The following is a 17,956-nucleotide window of genomic DNA, read 5'->3' as shown; positions in this document are numbered from 1 at the left end:
ATCTAATGGGGGTGGCTCCCTTGCAGTTTCAGAGGTTCAGTCCATAATCATCAAGACGGGCAGCATGGCAGCATGTAGGTAGACGCAGTACTGGCGTAGTAGCTGAGAGTCCTACATATTACAGGCAACAGGAAGTCAACTGTAACACTGAGAAAAGCTTAAGAAAAGACCTCAGAGCCCGCCTCCACAGTGACACACTTCCTCCGACAAGACCATCCGTACTCCAACAAGGCCACACCCCCTAGTAGTGTCTCTCTCTTTGGGGGCCATTTTCTTTGAAACCACCACACCAGGCATGGTGATATATGTCTATAGACTCAGCTGCTTGGGGGGTTAGGGCAGGGAGATCTGAGGAGTTTAAGACCAGGTTGGGCAACATAGCAAAACCCCATCTCAGATGTGCCTGTGTATATATACATCTATGTGTGCATATATAAATATAGGCTATTTTTAAAAACAAGCTATGTAAGTAATTCTTTAGTTACTCAAAGATCATCAGGGAGGCATGCAAATAACTCAAGCTTGGAAGATCATGAACAGGTTAAGTGTAGGATTCCAGGGCTCCCAGACTTGAGTTCAAATTGCAACTCCATCAAGTACTAGTTACAGAATGACCCTAAGAAAATTGCTTAACCGCCGTGAGTCTCAGATCACTCGGCTATGAAATGAAAATACCTGCCTTACGGATTTTCTCCCAGGATGAAATTAAACCAAGCACTAAGGACCCCCAAGAGAATCCTGGGTGTGCAAGCCGGTGTTCAGCGAACACAGCAATGATGTTTACAGTCCAAATAGTATACACATATTCAGACCCAACCTGGCTGTGTCTATTGTAATAGTGTGCCAATTTACCCCAGCCAGCCTTTCCTGTCCATTTAAAATGGACAGAGCTGCAAGTGAGCATTCACTGGGCTGGCAAGGAGGGTTGACAACCAAGGAGGGGCAGAGGGAGCAGGAGCTTGGTAGCGTTTGCAGTCATATGCACCAAATTATGGGATGCAGAAAGAATCCTGGCAGATCAGCAGTCAGTGTTTCAACAGAGCTGCTCCCTTCCCTAGAGCCTGGAATGATGGAGAGCCAGAGCATGAAGGGTTAACCTTGTAATTATTAACCCAGACTCTGAGCATAAAAGCTAAATGACCTGTGCAGGATGGAAGCCGGGGACAGCCTTATCAAGAATGAATCGGCCTCTTTGATCTCGAAGTAAACTGACTCACTGAGGCCAAGCTTCCACCTCGGGTTTTTCCAGACACCGAAGCGCTTGCCCAATTCCCAGCTGTCTGGAATTTCTAGTTCAAACTGGCCTGAAAGAAAAAAGTCCCACCACCTTCAGCCTTAGGGGAAAAAAAAAGTCCTACCACCTTGTCCGACCATGAAAAACATTTACAGTAAACACAAAATAATACACAGGGGGAAGTCAGACTTGGGAGGTGGGTAAGGACATCGATGAAAAACAGGGAGGAAGAAATAAAAGAAAGAAGATGGGGCAGCCAAGCAAGAGTCGTGACAACCAGCATCTCTCGCTTTTCCAGAAGCTTCTCCAGCCTCCCCTTCCATGAATTAATCAGCATGTAAATCACTCCCTTTATCTGTGAAAATCGAATTTAGCTGCCAACCCTGATGGAGGGCACACAAGCCTCCTCACAGAAAGAGCCCAGCTCCCAGGGAGAATGCCTTTTTCTCTCCTTAAATCAAAGCTCGCGTAAGCCCATGAAACAGCTGCAGCTGGAGCCACGGCCTTAGTGAAAGGTAGAAGGCTGAGGACAGTAATTATAATTAGCGGTTACATAACATGTTTGTTCTTCAAAGTGCTGTACAAGGATCAGCTAATTAATAGCTCACTGTGCCCCATGCAGATCCCCTGGTTTTTCATGTAGTGACTAATCCCTGTGCCCCCACTGAATCCAGAGGACCTCGAGCAACGGGGAAAATGGTAAAGAGGCCACAGCTATACCCAGCTCTCTTACCAAGTGATTCCTGGGGAGCAGCTCCTGGAGAAAGCAACCTTACCCTCCAGAGATAAGGGTTGGAGCTGCTGGTAGAGATGTGACAGAGACTATCAGTCTAGTTCAGTTTGGTCTTAGAGAAGCTAGAAGACCAGGCCCTGGAGTCCTTGGTCTGTGATATAGACTTGGCCTTGCTTCTCTGCTCAGCCAGTGAGACGTCTCCAGAACAAACTGGCCTAGATCTCTGGGTTCTCGTCTTCTGTTTTCTCCCCACTCCCTAGCCTACATCTTTTGTATTTACAATGGAGATAGCTGAATGTAAGAATTTTCTGTCTGCTCCAAGGATTCTTTTCCCCCCACTTCAACCATCTGTGATGGTTTGAATTTCTTTACAAAACATTACAAGGTCATATGAACATGCATTTCATTGGGGAGAGGTCTGATTCTTTTACCACACTGTAAATTCCAAAAAAAGTAGTGGTTCACATATGGTGCACACCAAATAGATATCTGTGGGATGAATGGATAGGTAGGATAGATATTATCAAATTCTATCTCTCGGGGATGGGGGAAATGGCTCAGCCCATGGGGAGCTTGCCACACAAGTGTGAGGTCAACATCCAGAACTCCCATAAAAAAGTCGGGCGTGGTGGCCTACTCTTGTAATCCTAGTGCTAAGACAGGTACAGACAAATCACTGGGATTCACTGGCTAGTCACATCATTCTAATTGGTGATCTCTGAGTTAACGAGAGACCCTGTTTCAAAAAAGCAATAATAAGGTAGATGGGTCCTGAGAAACAACATCTGAAGTTGACTTCTGGCTTCTATGCACACAGGCACACACACGCACATGTGCAAATGCACCTGCATAAACACATACACATAAAGAAAGAAACATACAATTACAGACGTAGTATCATAAGGGAATAATCCTTTGTACACTGTGAAGACATGTCTCTGCCAAGTCACCTTATGATTGGTTTCATAAAGAGCTAAATGGCCAATAGCTAGGGAGCAGAGGATAGGCGGGACTTCTGGACAGAGACAGGAACTCTGGGAAGAAGAGAGGTGGGATTGGCCAGAAAGACAAGTCAGTGTGGAAGAGAGGTAACGAGCTACGTGGCAGAACGCAGACTAATATGAATGGGTTAATTTAAGTTGTAAGAGCTCCTTGGGAACAAGCCTAAGCTAAGGTCAAGCTTTCATAATTAATAAGAAGTCTCCATGTCATTATTTGGGAGCTGGCAGTCCAAAAAAGTCCAACTACATAGTGTGTGTGTGTGTGTGTGTGTGTGTGTGTATGTCTGTGTGTGTGTGTGTGTATACAATAGAATATTTCTCACCTTTAAAAATTAGGGAAATAGCATATCCTACATTGTTGGTGTACTGTAAAAATAGTATGCTAACGTCGGGGGTAGGGGTGGGGAACACCTTGAATCCCAGAACTCCAGAGGCAAAGGCAGGTGGATCTCTGTGAGTTAAAGACCATCCTGGTCTACAAAGTGACTTCCAGAACAGCTAGAACTTTTACACAGATAAACCCTGCCTCAAAAAAACAAAACAAAACAAAAAAATTCTAAGTGAAATAAGTACTCAAGTACCCCATGACTCTACCTCTATGGAATGCATAAAGTGGTCAAGTTCCTTTGACATGGAAAGCACAATGGAAGGGGTTCCAAGTTCCATTTTTACAAGATAAAAAGTTCTGGAGATTGGTTATACAAAAATATGGATTAACAGAACACCAGCGAATTGCATACTGAAAAAGAATCAATAATGTAATTTGTTTTTGCATTTCGTGTTTTGACGCAATTAAATAAAACTTAACTCCTTGTATTTTGCTGTCTTCTGTCTGAAAAGCTGTCATGCCAAAATGTGCTAAGAATCTGAGAAAAAGGTTCATAGAACAGATTTCCTCAGCTGGTTAAGGAGAGAAGGCGGAAAAAAAAAAACCATAGTGAATTATGGTATTTCAAAAGATGAATGCATAAAATTCTCTAAGTATGTTATTTTCCCAATCTACCTTGTACATCATCAAGATTAAGTTGATACATTTAAACCCAAGAGCCCACCCAAGTAAACGGCAGAGGCAGGCACAGCCCAGAGGGAGAGAGCTCTATACTCCATGCTCCTTCCACTGCGGTGTTCCCAGGTGGCAGGAGCCCAGCAGAACAGAATCTGTACCTGTGCACATATAAGTGACTTCACTCCAGGAGCCTTTCTCTGTGCAAACAGAAGAGATCTTTTCTCCAGGACTCTCAAAGCCTTCCTGACAGACATAGTGAGCCACACTGCCCAGGCTGGAGGTGTGATTCCCCACCAAGATGGCATTCTGGACTTCAGGAGGGCTGCCACAGTTGATCTCTGCAACGAGAGGCAACAGTACACCTGTGATGAGCCCTGACTTCCATGCCAGCAATAAGCATCTCAGAAATAAACATTTCATGATGACAGGGGCCATTCATCTGGGAAAAGAGAAGACACAAACTCCCTCAAATAATTCAAATGTAATTATATAAAATTAAGGTTGCTCAGAAGTACAGGAAACCAGTATGCCTGGATTTAATGAAATTTTCAAACGTGCACACAGAGGAGAGCCGAATTATGAGATGGCTTACTTATAGAGCTCCTTGTCTATGAAATAATACTTCTTAAGGTTCATTTATGTACTAAAGTCCTGTAGAACTTTTTACTGTGTAACGTCAGATCATTAACTCTTGAGTCGGTGATAAGGCATTGAAGCAACTGTTGTCAACTGAATAGTAAATAAAATACTACAAAATCCTTGCTATTCTTAAAGCAAAGTGATGCAGAAAGTGTCTATCTTTCCACATTCAAGTTACCAGCAATTTTCAAGGGAAAAGGACCTTGCAGAGAGATAGATCAAACAGTATTAAACTGATATAAAGTTTCTCTTCCACAGCCTGAACAGTGGATTATTTGCACAGAACTTTACTCGGAAGAAAGAGTGTGGTGTAATCATCTTAGTCCATCCAAACCAAGTTTCAAAACATCCTGTGTATCCTTTCTGACAAAAACTCAAAAGAATGTATTAAAATATTGACTTAGTAAACACTTCTAAGCCCAGCACGTAGGGGGCTGCAGAGTGAAACACTGTCTCTAAAACCAGATACTTATTGAATTAACAGATCCTTTCTTAGCTTCATCCTCTCACCCTCTGGCTGCAGACATTGTTCATGACCTCTTAGCTTTCCTGTTTTCTTGTTGAAGTCTCACTTGTTGTGCGGCTCCAGTGATGGGGTTCACCTTTCAGACCTATGCCTACTTTGCCAGCATCCTTTGCTCCCTTCCCCCTCTTCTTAATCATTTCAGAAAAACGGATGCAAGACAAATGCAAATAAATATGAATGGATATGCAATTCTGCCTTTAATATTGAAACATCAGAAACAACCCGAACGTTTATCAAAAGAGAACTGGGTGCTAGGTGTGGTGGTCCTGCCTACAATGCCAGCACCAGGGAGGGGAAGGCAGGAAGAACAGGCATTTAAAGCCGGCCAGCCTTGGCTGCAAGAGGCCTAAGAAGAGAGAGAGAAGAAATGAGGCAAATAGACCACAACACTACTGAGCAAGTCATAGAAAGCCTAGAAAGATTCTCTCACACTGGTGTGAAAAGGCGCCCATGATGTAAAGGCGTGGTATTGAGTCAGTGGGCTTCAACTAAATACATAGAAGTCTCTTTGCATGGTTTCCCTTTCTTTGATTCCAAAGTTAATCACAAACATATGTTGAGAAATGGATTGTATAATGTGTGTTTCAAAAAAATATACAGGAACTTGAAAAATACTGGTTAGTGTCTATTAACGGACTCTTATAGTTCCTACCCCCTTCCAACCAAAAGTAATCTAGTCTGATAAGAAAGGGAATCAGAATAGGTATACCTTAAGAAGTCGGTCAGAAAGCCAGGCAGTGGTGGTATACACCTTTTATCCCAGCACTTGGGAGGCAGAGGCAGGTGTGAGTTCAAGGCCAGCCTGGTCTACAAAGCAAGTTCCAGGACAGCCTCCAAAGCCACAGCAGAGAAACCTGTCTCAAAAAAAAGAAAGGAAGGAAGGAAGAAAGGGAGGGAGGGAGGAAGGAAGGAAGGAAAGAAGAGGGAGGGGAGACACGTGTTCTCATGGATGAACAGTGAAACTGGCAAGATACACAGGTCTCTATAGCTATTTAAATTGGACCACTTGATAAAACACTTTTTTTATGGGGGAGTTTGAGACAGGGTTTCTCTGTGGCTTTGGAGGTTGTCCTGAAACTCACTCTGTAGATCAGGCTGGCCTCAAACTCACAGAGATCCACCTGCCTCTGCCTCCCGAGTGCTGGGATTAAAGGTGTGTGCCACCACCGCCAGGCTGATACAACACTCTTAAGTGATTCTAAAGGCTGAGCAACATCAAACTATTAGTAACAGAAACACAATTCCAAAGTTTTTCAATAAATGTAAGAGGGCAGGGAATGCAGCCCCTCATGGAGTGTCCTCAAAAAGAAAGAATGGTAAACAAGAAAGAATAGTAAACATAGGAGGACTGGGAATGTGGCCCAGTTGTAGAGTGCCCTTTCAAAAGCACGCTGGAAGTTCATCCTCATCCCCAACACCACTAGACAGAGAGTAGGGTGCCCGCCTGCACCCAGCATGAAGAAGGCAGAAGAAGGGGGATCAGAGGTTCAAGGTCAGCTGTTAATCCCAGTTCACTTACTAAGATAAAATATTCGAACAAAGAAAATGATACACTATGTTCCCACAGCTCCATCAACCATGCTTGGTCTTAGGAGCAGGTAGCCTTACCAAGCATGCTGGCATAAGCCGTCAGCCTCGGTACACAGGCAAGATCTTCAAACCCAAGGACTGTCTGAGCTGCACTGTGAGTTCAAGGACAGATGGGAAAACGCAGTAAAAACCTTGTTGCAAAATAAAAAGTAAAATGTGGGACAGGGGTATAACTTAGTGGGATAATGCTTGCCTAGCATGCACAAGGCCCTAGGTTCAATCCCCGATAGTGCAAACAAGAAAGGAGGGTGGTGGTGGGGTTCTCTTAAGCCCTTGATAAAGAATTCTGGATCTAATGAATTTGAAGGGGTCACTTCCTAGATCAGACTCTTCATCTGTTGCCGTTCGGAGCCATCCAAAGAGCTATACTAAATACTACAGCCCAGCCAACCTCATCAGTATTCCGGTTGAAAGCTAGCTTCCAGTCAACACAAACTCAAATCACAAGCAGTTGCGGGACCAGAATGAAGCGGTCACTTCAGAAAGTCCCAGCTCTATCTACTTATGTCCCGTGTTTGCTTATAGGGCTCTGTTCTCTTTTCATACGTGTTTACCAAATACAAGACCCTCTAGCCTTCAGGTTGTTTTCCCAGCATCAAATATTTACTGGCCCCAAAGCATGGTCAGCCATTGGTATTATTTGTGTGTACAAGAGCAGTCAACCAAACAAGTAGTTAATGTTTTCCAAGACTGCCCAGTCACTTGCATACAAAATTTCTAGTTTAAGCTAGGGTTCAGCTAGAGCAAATAGAAGAGGAAATAACAGAGAAGGGGCTGGAAGTTGAAACATCAGTGAAGGACTGAGGCTGAAAATACAGCTCTCTCTCTCTCTCTCTCTCTCTCTCTCTCTCTGTGTGTGTGTGTGTGTGTGTGTGTGTGTATACCTTGAATGTGGACACTCCTGAGGATCTCAGTGGAGTGGTTAGAAAAGGAACCCGGCCACAGACAGCTGAATTATTAGATGGCTGTAGGTTCTAAGAGAATAAGAATACAGAAGACAATAAGGTGGGCTTCCATCTTAAACATACCCAAGAGCAATGGAAAGCATGATTAACTTTAGTTGTGATTGCAAGAAGTTTATAATGTACAGTAGAAATAGTTACCAGTCAGTAGCTTGGTCTCTCTAGAGAGGAAGATTCAAAGGCAGACAGCACCTACAGCTCTGTGAATTCCCATTACAGAGATGTTCAAGTTGCACAATTCCTTGGCAGAGGATATTTAGAAGTGCCGTGTTATTCAGAGGAAACACATTGTTCTAAGCACTTGACAATAAACACCACACAGGGAGTATATGAGAAGCATTCATGTTGACTAGTAGGGCTTTAGCGTGCAATGGGCTCCACGTCTGAAGACTTGTTCTCAAGACAATGGTTTTGAGAGATTGCAGAACCTCTGGAATGTAGGTCCAAACTGGGAGACTTATATACAACTGGGCATAAGCCTAGGACAGTATCCTAGCCCTGCTTCTAATCCCTTCTACTTTCTAGTTCTCCAAGATATAAGGTATGATACACGCTCCTGGCTGTCATGGACAGAACTAGTCACCCTTCCTTTCTCACCAGGAAGGACTATTTCCCTTGAACTATGATCCAAAATAAACCGTTCTTCCCATAACCTTGTTCCAGGAGTTGTTTTGTCACAGAAATGAGTGCCAGAAAGTGAGGTCACAGCTGTATAATCTTGACTGTGTGGTTCATAGGCCTTCTGAACTAGCTTGTTGCAGAAATGTTGAAGAATTTAGAGCTCTGGGTGAGAGAAGCCTTATTATGGGATAAGTCAGTGGTTCTCACCCTTCCTAATGCTACAACTTTTTAATACAGTTCTCATGAGCTCCCCCTTGTTCAGGTCAGCGTTTCCGTGGGTCTATCCAACCTGGTCTTAACCCCTTTGCTCATCACTCCTCCCTCTCTGCAACTGGATTCCAGAGTTCGGCTCAGTATTTAGCTGTGGGTGTCTGCTTCTGATTCCGTCAGCTACTGGATGAAGGCTCATGTTTGTCTTTTTTGTAACTGGGTTACCTCACTCAGGATGATTTCTTCTAGTGCCATCCATTTGCCTGAAAATTTCAAGATTCCATTTTTTTTTCAGCTGAGTAGTACTCCATTGTGTAAATGTACCACATTTTCTCCATCCATTCTTCAGTTGAGAGGCAGCTAGGTTGCTTCCAGATTCTGGCTATTACAAATAATGCTGCTGTGTGTAGTGACCAGTCCCCCATTTTAGCAGTCATTACAGGCTAACATGTGCTTGCATGACCTTGCTGCTCCTGCCCTGGTCAGGAAGTCAGATGCCCTCCTCATGGCAAGGAACCAACCAGAAGTTAGCTGGCAGGGCTGTGCTTTACAGACAAGTGCACAACAGTGACATGGAGAGCATAGCAACCGCCCTGGGAGGGCCTATGGGCCATAACAACCAGTTGACCAATCAACACAGGGCAGGTCCCCCAAACTTGGAAGCTCACCAATTCTGAGACTGTTTCATACCCCTAGACACTCCCCTTATGCTACCCTTTAAGATCCCTGCCTCGAGGTTGCTTGGGGTCTTTCTCCAGCCATTTGCCATGGTGGCAGGGTGAAGGGCCCGAGCTAATGGGTTTAGCTCATTAAATAACTTCAATAAAGGACTCTTTGCTTTTGCATCAAAATGGGCCTCTTGGTAATTTTGGGATTCAGAATTTGGGCACAACACTATGAACATAGTTGAACAGATGTCCTTGTTGTATGAATGTGTATCTTTTGGGTATATATATATATGCCTAAGGGTGGAATTGCTGGATCTTGAGGTAGACTGACTCCCATTTTCCTGAGGAAGTGCCATACTGATTTCCAAAGTGGCTGTACAAGTTTGCACTCCCACCAGCAGTGGAAGAGTGTTCCCCTTTCTCCATATCCTCTCCAGCATAAACTGTCATTGGTGTTTTTGATTTTAGCCATTCTGACAGGAGTAAGATGGTATCTCAGAGTTGTTTTGATTTGCATTTCCCTGATGGCTAAGGGTGTTGAGCACTTTCTTAAGCGTCTATCAGCCATTTTAGACTCCTCTATTGAGAATTCTCTATTTAGTTCTGTACCCCCACTTATTTATTTATTTATGTTTTATTTTATTTTATTTTCCAGTTTAAATTTAGATAAGAAACAAGGTTGCTTCACAAGTCAGTTCCAGGTCCCTCTCCCTTTCCCTCCCCTCCTCCCGTGCCCTCCCCCCAGCCTACCCCCTTATCCCCTCATTCCCCCAGGGAGGGTGAGGCCCTCCATGGGGGTGTCCATAGTCTGTCATTTCATATAGGGCAGGGCCTAGACCCTTCCCCTGTACCCCACTTTTTAATTGGGTTGTTTGTTGTTTTGGTGACTAGCTTCTTCAGTTCTTTATTTTGGAAATCAGCCCTCTGTCAGACATGGGGTTGGTGAAGATCTTTTCCCATTCTGTGGGCTGCTGTTTTGTCTTGTTGACTATGTCCTTTGCCTTACAGAAGCTTCTCAGTTTCAGGAGGTCCCATTTATTAATTGTCCATCTCAGTGTCTGTGCTACTGGTGTTATGTTCAGGAAGCAGTCTCCTGTACCAATTCGTTCAAGGGTACTTCCCACTTTCTCTTCTAAGAGGTTCAGTGTGGCTGGATTTATATTGATGTCTTTGATCCATTTGGACTTAAGTTTTGTGCATGGTGATAGATATGGATCTATCTGCAATCTTCTACATGCCCCCATCTAGTTATGCCAGCACCATTTATTGAAGATGCTTTCTTTTTTGCCATTGTATAATTTTAGCTTCTTTGTCAAAAACCAAGTGGGTCCATATCAGGGTTTTCAATTTGATTCCATTGGTCTATCTGTATATTTTTGTGCCAATACCAAGCTGTTTTCCGGACTATAACTCTATATAATAGAGCTTGAAGTCAGGGATGGTGATGCCTCTGGAAGTTCCTTTATTGTACAGGGTTGTTTTGGCTAGAAAGAAGATTTTTAAACTCATTTTTTGGCAGGGAAAGGAGCATGGGAACTTAGTGCTACAGACACGACAAGTGTGGACAAAATGGTTACATTGTTACATTAGCACCATTGAAGGGAAAACATAAAGGCACAAGCTATGGTACTGTGAGAGTAACAGGCCACCCAGTAAAGGCTCTAGGCTGTAAAAATGCAAGCTAATTTTAAAACTTACTTTTAAAAGAAAGTTCCTGAAAAAAAAAAAAGAATATATAAAAGTACCACTGCAGGATTCCCACCCCTGTTCAAATAGGACTGCCAAGGAAATGTTTGCATGAAATCAAGTAGGCAGGTACACTACAATTGTGGTAATGAAGAACAGGAACATCTCCACTTGACAGTGGAATTTGGTGCTAATTCTGTGGGTACGTAGAATGCAAATGTCCAGGGTCAAGATTTCAGGAGGGGAAAAAAAGGCACTGGGGTCAGGCAATGGGTGGCAGGGTTGGGTTTCCTGCATGGGACTCCTGAGTGGGCTGTGCATGAAACTGTGATAGCTATGGTAGACATGCCAGAAGTGTGGCTGTGTGCCAAGGATGCCTCCAGGTACCAAGCAGAGCTCACCCAAGCAAGAGAAGGGATGCATTCACTTCAGGCTACAGAGCTGTGTGGGGTGAAGCTACTCAAGGCCCTTGAAGCACCAGATGATGCTGCCACAAGCCCTGGATACTGGACACGGATCTTCAGATGTTGGGGCTTCCCCTGATGGGTTTCAGTCTTGATTTGGTCAAGCCTTTCCTTGCTGTCATCCAATTCCTCCCTTTTGGGATGGGAAGATTTACTCTGAGCCAGTGTATACTGGAATACATAACACACATTTTGACTTACTCATAGTCAAAAGTATGCCTATGGCTCAGAAAAGACTCCAGACGACTCCAGACTGTTGACCGGTGCTAAAACTGCTAAGACCACAGGGACTCTTGGAGTTGAACTAAATGTATGTTTCATTCCATGTAGACATGAACCTATGGAGGCCAGCAGTAGAGGATTATAGCTTCAGTGTGGCGTGTCTCTCATAGGCTCAGGTGTTTGAAGACTTAGTTCCTAGCTGGTGGCACTGCTTTGGAAAGCTGTAGAAACTCTGGGATGCAGAACCTTCCCGAGTGATGTGAGCTACTAGATCTCAAGGTCTAGCATACAGACTGGCCCCGATTCCAGCCCAAGCCCTCGCCTTTTGGGATACAGGAAGCTACTTCACAAGCTCTCACTGTCGTGAGCTTAGATTCCTCAGACACTGTGCCTTCCTCGACGTGATGAACTTCACCTCCAAAAGCATAATCCGAAAGAAACCACTCATCCTTGGAGTTAGTTGTGACAGGCATCGTGTTACAGCGACGGGGGATGTTAATTCATATGCACTGCTTCCCCTGTCTCTACCTCTGGGTCAGGAGCTCTTAGCCGTGATCTTGGATGCCAACATTCTTCACAAAACTCAGCTGGTTTTGATGTATATCACCAGCTGGAATTTGGGGTGAGATTTTTGTTTTCAGGTTTGTTGTTTTGATTTTTCTGGTGGGATGGTTTGTTTGGTGAGTGAGTGAATGTGTGTGTGTGTGTGTGTGTGTGTGTGTGTGTGTGTGTGTGTGTGTGTTTACAGTGTCTTGCTGTAGGCCGGGCAGTGGTGGCACAAGCCCTTAATCCCATCACTCGGGAGACAGAGGCAGGTAGATCTCTGTGAGTTCGAGACCAGCCTGGTCTACAAGAGCTAGTTCCAGAACAGCCTCCAAACCTCGAAAAACCAAAAAAACAAACACACAAACAAACAGAAAAACACCAGTGTCTTTCTGTGTGGGCCAGGCTGTTCTGCCTGGAATTCACAGCAATGGAATCTGAGTGAAATAGTGGTGTGAATATTTACATTTAGTCATCACATGAATTCCAACAGGGCTCAAAGACTAAATAACTACTACTCACAGTAACCCTCCACAGCAAGGAGCATTTATCCCCATCATACAAATGGAGATGTCTCAAGTAGACAACAGACATTCAAAGTCACAGAAGTAAGTAGAGGGTGTCCCAGAGCTCACTCAAGAACTGCTCCATGCCTGAAATTGCCCAGTATTTTCCTCTCCACCTGCCCTTACTCTTCCAGAAGCACTTTCTCCCGTGAGAAGAACCCTTCTCAAGGACGAATGCTCCATGGCTTATAGAGCTGTACATGATAAAAGTTGCCTCCACTCTTGCGGTTTGTGCTAAACTGTTCAACTGTGTGCCCGCTTACTGAATAACTAGCTCAGGCTGGTCGCTACGGCAGTGAACACATGGACAAAGTTGTCGCTCTCACGGAACCCGGTAGACAAAAAACGTCATTAGATAAATTCAGACGACTGTGGCAAAGTTAAACATTTAGTAGGAGAATGGCGGCACAAAAAAGGAGTTTCCAACAGAGTATCAGGAATAGCCTGAACTCTCTGGAGATGTAAACCTCTTTATTAGGACCTGCGGATTGATCCAGCTGTGTGCGGAACTGAGGAGCATCCCAGTCAAATAAAATAGCCCCAAGACAACACATGCTGACTGGGATGCAGGGGGAGGAACCATTAGGTACAGCTCACTGTTGGGGGGAGTGTAACGTAGTACAGCCAGTGTGGAAGTGAGTACAGAGGTTCTTCAAAAAGTTAGAACAGGGGGGAGGGTCTAGACCCTGCTCTGGATGAAATGACAGACTATGGACACCCCCATGGAGGTTGGGGGGAGGGCATGGGAGGAGGGGAGGGAAAGGGAGAGGGACCTGGAACTGACTTGTGAAGCAACCTTGTTTCTAATCTAAATTTAAACTTAAAAATAAATAATAATAATATCATCTGTAAAAAAAAAAAAGAACAGGACACCATACGACCCAGCTATACCATTCCTGATACGTACACTGTAAGAAATCTAAGCCAAAATGCTACAGAGGAACGTACTTGTTTGTGTTTATTGACGGGCTTACTTATAACGGGCAAGTAGGGAATCAGCCGGGGCAGTATAAACACACACAGAAAGACAGATTCACACATTCCACGGAGCACTCTCCAGCCTTCAAGGACAATTAAACCATGTAGGCTCCAGGGGAATGTCTGGGACCACAGGTCGCCATCTTAAGTGATGCAAACCATTCCCAGAAAATACCTCACGTTTCCCCTCAGAAGCGCAATCTGTATATATTCTTAAAGGATGTAAAAATAGAAGGGAGACTATCTGAGAAGAGATGATGGGTCAGGGAGAGAAGGGGAGGTCCTTAAACCCAGGCACCGAACAACCAATGGGGCTCACACTAGGCCCCGATGAGGACACACTCGATAGGGGAGCTAACACTTGAGATGAAGTCACATGAAAGTGCATTCAGATCAGGCTACAAAGACTCTGTGACAACCCTCCTGGTCCAATAATGTCCCTGAGAAATTCCCCAGAGCAAAAGAGGGTTGGGATTAGACCTCCTAGCCACATAGACTTTTCTCCACCATAGCTGGGAGTCGGTTGCCATTTCCCCCCAACTGAAACACTGCCTCCTAGAGGGAGGAAGGAGGCTGACAAGACTCATGAGGCCCCTGCCCAGGCTCACACACACACACAGGGACATTGCTTCGAGAGCAGACCTTTCAGTGGAGTGGTCTGCAAGTTAGGTAGGACTCAGTTTTCATGAGTTGTCACCTAGGCTGGGGGGGATGTAGCTACCTTTGAGTCACCCGAGGTCCTATACATAACACCTCCTCCTCTGAATTTGCTCAAAAAGAAAAAGAAAAAAAACAAAACAAAAAACACCTCACTGGTTCACCTACGCTGCACTTATATGGGACTTCTTCTTTGATATGTCATGTCACAGATACATCCCCAACAAACTTAAGGTCATTCCTATTATTAACAGTCAATCCAACAAAGGTAATAAAGACAGATTTCTATATTAAAACCTTCTAAAGCCCCTACTATGGCAAGGAAATAAACATTAAAACAGTTTATAGGCAAAGGGAAGAAAGATGAAGAGCACAAATTTGCATGGCATATTCATGGGGTTGTTCATTAAAGTGGATATTTCTCTGGCTAATTATGTTATTAAGTAACAACGCCCAGACCTGCTCTAGGAATAGAGTCAACTAATTATGAGCATGGCTGGAAATTTTCCCTTAGCCTCCCATTGTCTACAATTTTATTTGAATAATCAACTTCAAAATAGGTCTTCCCGGTGGGGGTAATGTATTGTGGAAGTTCCAAAGACCACGTGAGTAGTGGAAATTCACGTCTTATCTTGAGGTGTGATCATCTTTCTACCCATGAAAACAGTGGAGAAGGAGATCTGTGGGATAAAAGGTACAGGCAGTTTATGGCACCGAATCAAAACTGACCTGATGCACATCAATGTCCCCCACATCGGCTGCTGTTTATTATAAACACTGACACAATAATGGGGATTGGTGACAGAAGCAGCAGGGTGAGAGAAGGCTTCATCTAAGACCTTTTAGAGATCAATAAATAATAAGCTAAGAAAACAAAGAAAGTGGCCAAGAGTGACTATAAATTGTGCCAGGTGTCTGGACAACCCCCCAGAAGAATGGCTAAGAGAATCATCCCACTTACTGATTCCAACTCCCCACCCCCAAAAAACCCTTCCCCCCAAAATAAACACACACAAAAACTCTACAAAAGAGCAGAAACAAGTGTGCAAACTGAAAAAAAACATATTAAAGTTGGTTTCTCTTTTTATCCAGCATTAAATAGAAATGACTCTATCACACTTGTGACCAAATCAAAAGTTTAGAAGGCAGTGGAATGTGGGGCTTGTAAAGGCACAAGTGATCTAGGCAGACTGACCCCAGAGTCTACACTACCCTTGTAGTTTGAACCCGATAATTCAACACAATTCCTAGACTTTGTGGGCTGTGCCTACCATCCTACATTTCTAAATATCCCCTGCAGATGTGAGCTGAAAACACTGTTAAGCTCATTGACCTCACTATGTTCAGATACAAGTGATACAGCCAAAGAAAAGAAGCTAAAACCTGCAACCTGAGGTAGTACAGTTTCCCACGTCGCCCAACATGTTCTGAATTTGGCTAAGTGTAGTCAGACCCTCCCTGCAGTGCTGTCATTGGATTAGGGGGTTGGAATACAATGGCTCAGTCTGGGGCAAGTTGGGCTTAGAAAATATTATTGTAACTGTTGGAGGAAAACAGAAGAATTACTCTGTTCTCTGTGCACAGCAGCTTATTAGCTGCTCTGGCTAAGCTAATGAGCTCATTAGTACCCAAAAGGCCACTGGCCCTTAAGGCAGGAAGATGATAAAAATTTCTTTTTAATGTATCTTGTAATCTGAAGTCTTCTCTCAGATTTAGCCCTGACAAACAATATATTTTCTCCAGCTCATGTTCATAGAGAGAGCTCGCCTGGAAGAAAAATTTCCATTTCACACAATGGCACGTACTGTCAATAACTGGTGTTTAGTTTGGAAACAGCTAGAATTGAAACACTTCAGAAGCTGCGGAGGAGGTGGCGGGGTGGGTAAGAGTGTGAGTGTTAGGAGGGAGGATGGGGGCTTATTTGCATGCTTGTCAGGACCTTCTATTTGTAGAAGTGTTAATCATTTTTAAGGCTTTCGGGCTGCCCTGCGGATGTGTCTCTTCTCAAAGGATAATGTTGGAGACCTTCATTTTAATTTCCGGTTGTAAACAGACACTCTGGACCGGCAACAAATAACTGAGGTAAATTGTAGATTGAAAAATTTCACCTAGCCAGGCATGGTAGCACACGTCTTTAATCCTAGCACTCCGTAGGCAGAGGCAGGAGGATCTCTGTGAGTTCGAGGCCAGCCTGGTCTACAGAGTGAGTACCAGAGCAGCCAGGGCTACATAGTGAGAGACTAAAAAAAAAAAAAGAATTTCAGACATGTTCACTATGTGATAGGAAGATGTAGATTTCCAATTTGGGTTTAAAATATAGCCAGCTGTGGTGGTACACAGCTGTCAGCTGTAACCCCATCAATTAGGAGGCTAGGACAGAAAAACAGGGATTTAAACCAGCAATGAAGCCACCGCTGAATTTGAGCCAGCCTCAGTTTCCAATAAGAGTCTGCCCTGAAGCTGGCTAGGAAGGTGGTTCAAGAGTCTGGATCTCCAGAACCTACATGTAAGTCCAGGGGAAAACAATGCCCCCCCCCAATCCAAGGAATCCCAGAACAAGCAGTCTAAGCACACTTGTCTAAATGGCCAGCTCTGGGTTCCGTGAGAGAACCTGTCTCAATATATAAGGTGTCGAGCAATCAAGGAGGACTCCTAACATCAACCTCAAGCCTCCATAGACACACATATCACACACACACACACACACACACACACACACACACACTGATGGAGAATGGCCCTCTGGTTTGTGAGGGCAACACTAATCCAGCAACAACTTTGAAGCAGGCAGGCCCTAAGTACTAAGATTCTCTCAGCAAAGTTTCAGAGGGTGTTAAAAGGAAAAAAAAATTATGAAATGAGATATATCTTTTCCCTCCTATGCAGGGAAACAGTTTAGAGAGCTTCCAACACTTGCCTAAACCACAAGTCACAAAGGTCTCTCAGTTTCCAAAGCTCCTGGTTCATACTCTTAGCAGTTTCATGAGCAGAGCCATAGCTCATTTGGCACCGTCAGGCAAATCCAAAATACAGTCATATTTTAACCACATCTACTTATCGAAAACAGTTTTAAAAGGAAGAAAGGCAACATAGCTTATTAAAATGTGTTTTTAAAACATTATACAGGGGGTTAGAGAGATGGCTCAGCCGTTACAGGCCAGGCTCACAACCAAAAATTGTATACAGTAAGATGCCAGAAAACACATTCCAAATGAACTAAACTTCCCATCACCCGAGCACAGGCCGTAGACACCAGATGCACGTGCACCTTCCTGCATCCAAGCTTGGGACCACTAGCTGAAGAGAGCACTTCCCATGCTAAGTCTGGATGTGGTCTCAGAATCCCTTCCAAAGCTAAAAGCAGTAATGCACACCTACAGTTCCAGCTACTTAGGAGGCTGTGCAGGAGTTCCTGAACCCAGGAGTTGAAGGACAGACTGATCAGCATCAGGATCATCAAATCTTACAGGCAAAGAAAATTCTTTCCACACAGCCACCAGCGCTCAGTATTCAGAAGCAGCCACAGTGAAGCTAACCGGCCGCCTGTGGTGCAAATGCACTGATTTATGTTTAGATTTGTTCAAGACCTTTCTCAAACTCATGTGAACCTTGTCAAGGCGAGACAGAGCTCCAGAAAGGAAGCTCTTCGC

The 17,956-nt window shown here is 44.2% G+C and overlaps 1 protein-coding gene across 4 annotated transcripts in view; it reads right to left on the bottom strand.

The window, feature by feature from the left end:
- Susd1 (sushi domain containing 1) overlaps nucleotides 1-17,956 on the bottom strand; it is a 116,360-nt gene that overhangs the window by 67,929 nt on the left and 30,475 nt on the right. For all 4 annotated transcript variants that reach the window (XM_040737774.1, XM_040737780.1, XM_040737771.1 and 1 more), the window contains exon 6: nucleotides 4,133-4,312. In XM_040737774.1, the coding sequence (XP_040593708.1) occupies nucleotides 4,133-4,312 (180 nt within the window). The remainder of the gene's footprint in view (nucleotides 1-4,132; nucleotides 4,313-17,956) is intronic.

This window comes from Mesocricetus auratus, unplaced genomic scaffold (genome assembly GCF_017639785.1).
Source record: "Mesocricetus auratus isolate SY011 unplaced genomic scaffold, BCM_Maur_2.0 Super-Scaffold_6730, whole genome shotgun sequence".
Taxonomy (NCBI): Eukaryota; Metazoa; Chordata; class Mammalia; order Rodentia; family Cricetidae; genus Mesocricetus; species Mesocricetus auratus.
The sequence above is the reverse complement of the archived record's forward strand: the minus strand, read 5'-3'. Positions and strand labels throughout refer to the sequence as shown.